Source organism: Phalacrocorax aristotelis, chromosome 28, assembly GCF_949628215.1.
Source record: "Phalacrocorax aristotelis chromosome 28, bGulAri2.1, whole genome shotgun sequence".
Lineage (NCBI taxonomy): Eukaryota > Metazoa > Chordata > Aves > Suliformes > Phalacrocoracidae > Phalacrocorax > Phalacrocorax aristotelis.
Genome location: NC_134303.1, coordinates 537,703 through 544,502, shown reverse-complemented (window position 1 = coordinate 544,502; position 6,800 = coordinate 537,703). Strand labels below are relative to the sequence as shown.

The 6,800-nt window shown below is 69.1% G+C and overlaps 2 protein-coding genes across 10 annotated transcripts; both read left to right on the top strand.

Moving 5' to 3' along the window:
* The first annotated feature begins 477 nt into the window (after positions 1-477).
* Positions 478-5,027, top strand: ACP5 (acid phosphatase 5, tartrate resistant). Of its 8 annotated transcripts, none has more exons than XM_075076225.1 (6): positions 478-771; positions 1,622-1,664; positions 2,508-2,788; positions 3,110-3,237; positions 3,581-3,932; positions 4,403-5,027. In XM_075076225.1, the coding sequence occupies exons 1-6, from the start codon at positions 676-678 to the stop codon at positions 4,637-4,639; spliced, it is 1,137 nt and encodes a 378-aa protein (XP_074932326.1). In that variant the 5' UTR covers positions 478-675; the 3' UTR covers positions 4,640-5,027. The 8 variants fall into 8 exon arrangements, with proteins under 8 accessions (XP_074932326.1, XP_074932327.1, XP_074932328.1 ...); XM_075076226.1 differs by having other exon boundaries at positions 496-645; positions 1,498-1,664; XM_075076227.1 differs by having other exon boundaries at positions 498-771; positions 1,498-1,664; positions 2,531-2,788.
* Positions 5,028-5,170: 143 nt separating this feature from the next.
* ELOF1 (elongation factor 1) lies at positions 5,171-6,286 on the top strand. 2 transcript variants are annotated; one of them, XM_075076237.1, is made up of 4 exons: positions 5,171-5,267; positions 5,450-5,567; positions 5,691-5,761; positions 5,852-6,286. In XM_075076237.1, the coding sequence occupies exons 2-4, from the start codon at positions 5,452-5,454 to the stop codon at positions 5,914-5,916; spliced, it is 252 nt and encodes an 83-aa protein (XP_074932338.1). In that variant the 5' UTR covers positions 5,171-5,267; positions 5,450-5,451; the 3' UTR covers positions 5,917-6,286. The 2 variants fall into 2 exon arrangements, with proteins under 2 accessions (XP_074932338.1, XP_074932337.1); XM_075076236.1 differs by having other exon boundaries at positions 5,187-5,296.
* The last annotated feature ends 514 nt before the right edge of the window (positions 6,287-6,800 follow it).

The following is a 6,800-nucleotide window of genomic DNA, read 5'->3' as shown; positions in this document are numbered from 1 at the left end:
TCACCCCCGCACGTGGTAGTGACGTCATTTCCCGTTGGGGTGGGTCGGCCCCTCCCCCAGACCGAGGAGAAAAGGAAAAACCCCCCAAAAGGCGCTGCCCGCGAGCGGGAAGGAGGAAAAATCCGCGGAAAAAAAGGGGCAAAAAGACAAAAAAAATGAAATAAAGTGTCGTACCCGCCCCGCCCCGGTTCTGCCCGCGGGGGGGGGGGGGGGGGGACGGGGGGTTGGGGGGGCACGGGGGGGGGGGGCGCTGCATCCCCCGGCGGCCGCGCCGGCAGCAGCCGCGACCCCCCGCTGTTCCACACGGCAACGGGGTCTCCGGAGCAGCGGAGTCCCCACGGCGACGGGGTCTTTCGCTCTGGGAGAGGGTGGTCCCGCGGGGGGGGGTGGGGCGCGGACACCCCGAGGGCAGCCCCAAAAACCAGGCCGGTTTCTTGCCGTTCCGCGCGGGGTGCTGGGGAGGGGGCAGGGGCGACCCCGGTGTCTGGGCCCCTCCCCCGCCGCTTTAGGAGGCAAAGGGCGCCCCCCACCCCCCCCCGGAGGGACTCAGGCGTCCGGGCCCCCTCCCTCCCCACCGGCCCGCACTGCCCCTCCCGGCATCGGAGGGGACCCAGGCGTGCGGGACCCCCCGACCCCGCCCGGCCGGTGAGACGCGGAACTAGGCAGACTGGTGGGATGAGGCCGGGCCGGACGCCTGGGTGGGCCCGGACCCCTCGGGCTCCCCAGCCCCGGGGCCGAAGGCCAGAGCTCGGGGTGACCCCCCACATCCAAGTAAGGGACCCAGGCGTTCGGCTGCCCCTCCCCCCCTTCCCCTGCTGCACGTGGCCTCATTGGAAAACGCGGCGGGGGGGGGCACTCCCGGCCGTCTGGGTCCCCCCGGGTGGGATGGGGGGGGGGGGGCGCTCCCGGCCGTCTGGGTCCCCCCGGGTGGGATGGGGGGGGGCGCTCCCGGCCGTCTGGGTCCTTCCGGGTGGGGGGGCGTTGGGGCACTCCCGGCCGTCTGGGTCCTCCCGGGTGGGATGGGGGGGGCACTCATGGCCGTCTGGGTCCTTCCGGGTGGGGGGGCGTTGGGGCACTCCCGGCCGTCTGGGTCCCCCCGGGGCGGGGGGGGTTGGGGCACTCCCGGCCGTCTGGGTCCTTCCGGGTGGGGGGGCGTTGGGGCACTCCCGGCCGTCTGGGTCCTTCCGGGTGGGGGGGCGTTGGGGCACTCCCGGCCGTCTGGGTCCCCCCGGGGCGGGGGGGGTTGGGGCACTCCCGGCCGTCTGGGTCCTTCCGGGTGGGGGGGGGTTGGGGCACTCCCGGCCGCCTGGGTCCCCCCGGGTGGGATGGTGGGGGGACACTCCCGGCCGCCTGGGTCCCCCCGGGTGGGATGGTGGGGGGTCACTCCCGGACGCCTGGGTCCCGCGCTAGTCATGGCGTGGCCGTGCCTTGAGCGGCTTTGGGGCATTTTGGGGATTTCCGGCGGAGACCGGGGCTGATCCCTCTCGGGTCCTCCAGTGCCCCGTGGCCCGCCCCCTGCCCCCCCGCGGCGGCCCCGTGTCACCGCGAGGCGTCAGGTGACGGCGGGACCGGGGGGGGCACCGGGTGGTGCGACCCCACTTCCCCTTTTGGGCCCATAAAGCACCGGAGGGGACACGCGAGGGGACACGAGAGTGGACACGAGGGTGAGTGGTCCCCGGCCCCACGGGGTCCGGCCCTGGCAACTCATGGGAGGGGGGAGGGCAGCCCAGACACCCAGGTCCCACTTCTGCATGGGGGAGGTGGTGGTGCTGGGGACCCCCTCTGGACACCTGGGGCCCACCGGTGAAGACTGGGACCCACCAGATGCCTGGGTCCCACAGGTGGGGACCAGCAGCCATGGACACCTGGGTCCCATGGGTGGGGGCTGGGACCCCATGGACCGTCCTGGACGCCTGGGTCCCATGGGTGGGGGCTGGGATCCCTGTGACCCCCCACCCCCAGATTCCTGGGTCCCATGGGTGGGTGCTGGTACCCCTGCGACCCCCCCAGACGCCTGGGTCCCATGGGTGGGGGCTGGGACCCATGCGAACCCATCCCCTCCCAGACACCTTGGTCCCATGGGTGGGGACTGGGACCCCTGCAACCTCCCCAGACGCCTGGGTCCCATGGGTAGGGGCCAGGTCCCTGGGAACCCCCAGATACCTGGGTCCCATGGGTGGGGGCTGGGACCCCTGCGACACCCCCCCCCCCCCCCCCCAAGACACCTGGGTCCCATGGGTGGGGCCTGGGATCCCTGTGACCCCTCCCAGATCTTGGGTCCCATGGGTGGGGGCTGGGACCCCTGCAACTCCTCCCAGACGCCTGGGTCCCATGGGTAGGTGCTGGGACCTCTGCAACTCCCCCCGGACGCCTGGGTCCCATGGGTGGGTGCTGGGACCCCTGTGACCCCCCCAAGACACCTGGGTCCTATGGGTGGGGTCTGGGACCCCAGACACCTGGGTCCCATGGGTGAGGGCCGGGACCCCTGGGATGCCCCTGGACACCAGGGTCCTGGGGGTACCATCTGCAGATGCTGGTGCTGCTGTGGATGACGGTGATGGTGGCGGTGATGGTGGCAGCAGGGGGGAGTCCTGAGGGGGCTGTGCAGTTCTTGGCAGTGGGTGACTGGGGGGGAATCCCTGACCCCCCTTTCACCACCCCACGCGAGGTGGCCACGGCAGCAGCCATGGGACGCACGGCCACTGACCTCGGTGCCAACTTTGTCCTCGCCCTTGGGGACAACTTCTACTACAAGGGGGTGCAGGACGAGTGGGACCCCCGCTTCCAGGTATTGCCACATGTCTCCAGGGTCAGGGCACCCTGAAATGTGGGGGTGGGGGGGCATCTTGGGGGAGGGAGGCTGTGGTGGGGTGATCCTCAAATATGTATGGGGGAGCCTCTATCTTGGAGGGGGAGCAAAATTTCAGGGGGGACCCCAGTACCAATCTGAGGGGAACCCAAATGTCCGTGGGAGGGGTTGTGGGGAGCCTGGCTGGGCTCCGTTCCCCTGTCCCCACACATCCCCATCCCATGTCCCCATGTGTCTCTGTCCGCTGCTCCCCCTGTCCCCCCCGTTCCCTTCCCATCCCCACCATGTCCCCTCTGGCAGGAGACCTTCGAGCGGGTGTTCACGGCCCCGGGGCTGCAGGAGCTGCCCTGGTTCGTACTGGCCGGGAACCACGACCATGCTGGGAACGTCACCGCGCAGCTGGCATACAGCCACCGCTCCCCCCGATGGTAGGGACCCCCTGGGACAGCCAGGACCCCTGTGCATCTCCTGTTTCCTGGCGTGGCCACCTGTCCGTGTCCCCAGTGTGTCCCCAAGTACCCCTGAGATGTCACCGCGGTGTTCCCAAGTGTCCCCAAGCCGCCTGTGTCCCACAGGCACATCCTGCACTACTACTACAGCCCATGTCTGGTGCTGGGCTGTCCCCAGGGTGTCCCCAAGCTTCCCATGTCCCACAGGCACTTCCTACACTGCCACTACAGCCTGTGCCTGGTGCAGGGGTGTCCCCAAGCTGTCCCCAAGTCCCCCCGGGGTGTCCCCACAGTATCCCCAAACCTTCTGTGTGTCCTGCAGGCACTTCCCACACTACTACTACAGTCTGCGCCTCTCCCTGCCGGGCACCAACGTCTCAGCCCGGCTGCTGGTGCTGGACACAGTGATGCTTTGCGGTGGTGGGGATGACTTCGGGGTGGGGAACACCCCTAGTGGCCCCCAGGACGCAGAGGCAGCGGCAGCACAGCTGGCCTGGCTGCGGGGACGACTGTCCTCTGCGCGCCACGACCGCTATGTGCTGGTGGCCGGGCACTACCCAGTGTGGTCGGTGGCGGAGCATGGCCCCACCGCCTGCCTGGTGCGGCTGCTGCGGCCGCTGCTGCGGCACCACCGTGTGACTGCCTACCTCTGCGGCCATGACCACAACCTGCAGGTGAGCCCTGGGACCCCGGCCTCTGGTGGACCCCCCCAGACCCCTTCATGGGACCCTACTTTGCAGGGATCCCCCAAAACCTGACCTAGGACCCCGCTGTATGGGGGCCCCCCCCCAGAAACTGCCCATGGGACCCTGGTATTTATGGAATGCCCCAGACCCCTCCATGGGATGCTGGCATCCAGGGGATACCCTAGATTACCCCCCTTGATTCCACCCCCTCTGGACCCTGGTGACCAGGGACACCCCCCCCCACTATCCCCTTGGCCCCACTCCCTCAGTTCCTGGAGCAGGGGGTAGGCATCCAGGCATCTGTGGGGCAGCCAGGTGTCCAGACTCTGCCCTCCATCCCTGTCCCCTGTCCCCAGTCCCTGACGGGGGGTGGACAGGGTCCTGGTGTCTGGGGCAGGGATCCAGGTGGGGACCCAGCCATCTGGACCCCTCATCCCCCACACAACTTTGCCCCCCAGTTCCTGGAGGAGGGGGGTGTGGGCTATGTGGTGAGCGGCGCCGGCAACTTTATGGAGGACACCCAGACCCACGGTGGGGCCGTGCCCCCTGGCTCCCTCCGCTTCTTCTTCGGGGCACCCACATCCCCCGGCGGCTTTGCCCACCTCCGCCTGGATGCCCACGCGGCCATCGTCACCTTCCTGGAGGCCACCGGCCGCGTCCTCTACCGTGTGGCCCTGCCCCCCCGTGACCTGTGACCCCTGCACCCCTGGCACCAGGACCCTGAAGGACCCCAGGGCTCACCGTAGCAGGGGATGTATGGGGGGTACCCCCTGGCACGGCAGATGCCGTCACAGAACCCTTGCGGCCCCTGGCCACGCAGGACCCTGCAGGGGCAGCCAGCAGGACAACACCACACCCCCCACCCTCTCGCCTGGTGCTGGTGGACCCCCAGGGGAACGGGTCGGAGTCCCCCGTGACACCCTACATCAGGGACAGGGGGCAGGACCCCTGTGACACCTGACCTCAGGGAACCCCAAGGCCCTGCGGGAGCCCCCCCCCCCCCAGCCCGGACCCCCGCAGGTCCCCGGTGTCCCGTCCCGTTCCCCCCGCCCCCCCCCCCCAATAAAGGGCTTTGGACGGAGACGCTGACCCGGACACGCCGCGACTGACCGCCGCGAAACCACCCCGTTACGGGCAGCGCGAGTCACGTGGCGCTGGCGCGGCCCCGCCCCCACTGCCGGTTGGTTGGGGCCGCGTGGCCGCCGCCCAATTGGCAGCAAGGGCGGGTGGAAGCGGCGCGAGGCGGGGGAGGCGGGGCCGGGGTTACTTCCGGGGTTCTGCGGCGGAAGCGCCGGTCGCCGGGGGAAACACGGCGGGAGCGGAGTGAGCGGAGCGGGGTGGCGGCTCCCGGGGTACGGCCGGGGGGGGCGCCGGGGCGGTCGAGGCCGGGGAGGGTCCGAGCTCGCCCCCGTCGTGGCCCAGTTCGGGTGGGGGCTCCTGGACGCCGGGCCCCGGGAGAGGCTGTCTCCACCGGCCCGTGACCGGGCCCGTCGCGGTTCCCGCAGCCATGGGGCGCCGTAAATCCAAGCGGAAGCCGCCGCCTAAGAAGAAGGTGACGGGGACGCTGGAGACACAGTTCACCTGCCCCTTCTGCAACCATGAGAAGTCTTGTGACGTCAAGATGTGAGCGTGGGGCGAGGGAGAACGGCCGGGGGGGTGGGGGGGCGGCGGGGGGGTGGAGGCCACAATCCGCAAGGGGGCATGGCGGGGGGCCGGCCGTAGCAGCCTGTGTCCTGCTGCCCCCAGGGACCGTGCCCGCAACACGGGGGTGATCTCCTGCACCGTCTGCCTGGAGGAGTTCCAGACGCCCATCACCTGTATCCTTATCGGGACCACTCCATTGCCCCGACCCCCACCCCCCGGACCTCACCTCCGTCTCCCTGTTAGTGCCTTAACATCCCCCAAAGACCTCTCGGAGCCGGTGGACGTCTACAGCGACTGGATCGATGCCTGCGAAGCTGCCAACCAGTAGCAGCCAGGACAGACTCTGCCCGCAGCACAACCCTGGACCCCCGGAGGAGGGCGGTCCTGTCCCTGCCCCAAGACCCGAGGTGGGAGGTCGTGTCCCTGCTGCCCCTTCACGGCATTTTCTTCACGTTTTCTACCTTTCTGTCCCCAGGCACGGGGGACCTGGCTCACGCGGGGACCCAGGATGTGTCCCCTCCCTGGGCACAGGACCTCTCCTCTTGGAGGAGGCTCGCCCAGCCTCACTGTGGCTTGTCCCAGGTGCTTAATTGCTGTTCACCAGTGAGCTGCAGGGAGATGGGCCTGGGCCCGGCACGCAGGCAATGTGTTTTGGCAGAGCTGCCTTTGAATAAATGCCCTTGTGGGGCTGGGCTGGGGCTCCGTGTCCTTGTCACAGCGAGGGGGACAGAGATGGGCAGGGACACATGGGGCTGGCTCTGTGGGGTCTGTGGGGACGGTCAGGCCCACAGCGGGCCAGGCAAAGCCAAGGCCCTAACAAGGCTCAGAGATGCTAATGAATCTCATCTGGTTTCAGAGCTACGCTGGGACAAATTGTCACCCTCGGCCACCAGCTCCTAAACCTGTGGATGCCGTTACCCCCCCCCCCACCAGGGACCTCGTTAGGGTCAATTTTATCATCACGGGTACCTGCGTGGGCAGGAGGGGCCGGAGCCAGGCATTTCAGCGGCTCTGCGGGTGTCAGCCTGGGTTCGGCATTGCCCCAACGTGGGGAACCTCAGTGTCCTGGGTACAACTTGTGTCCCCTTACAGCACATTTGTGTTGTCCAGCTGCCAAAACATCCTCTCTGCCACTGTGTGTCCTCCCAACCTTGCCCCCTCTGTGTCTTGATGTCCCTCTGTCCCTGTTCCCCTTCAATGTTCCGCTGTCCC

What these genes read in the sequence shown, in the direction of transcription:
- ACP5 (XM_075076225.1), top strand. Translation starts at nt 676, where the DNA reads ATGAGGCCGGGCCGGACGCCTGGGTGGGCCCGGACCCCTCGGGCTCCC. An exon ending in GGGTGACCCCCCACATCCAA is followed by an intron (nt 772 to 1,621) that starts GTAAGGGACCCA and finishes GGGCCCATAAAG; the next exon opens with CACCGGAGGGGACACGCGAG. An exon ending in ACACGAGAGTGGACACGAGG is followed by an intron (nt 1,665 to 2,507) that starts GTGAGTGGTCCC and finishes CCTGGACACCAG; the next exon opens with GGTCCTGGGGGTACCATCTG.
- ELOF1 (XM_075076237.1), top strand. Translation starts at nt 5,452, where the DNA reads ATGGGGCGCCGTAAATCCAAGCGGAAGCCGCCGCCTAAGAAGAAGGTG. An exon ending in AAGTCTTGTGACGTCAAGAT is followed by an intron (nt 5,568 to 5,690) that starts GTGAGCGTGGGG and finishes TGCTGCCCCCAG; the next exon opens with GGACCGTGCCCGCAACACGG. An exon ending in GTTCCAGACGCCCATCACCT is followed by an intron (nt 5,762 to 5,851) that starts GTATCCTTATCG and finishes CATCCCCCAAAG; the next exon opens with ACCTCTCGGAGCCGGTGGAC.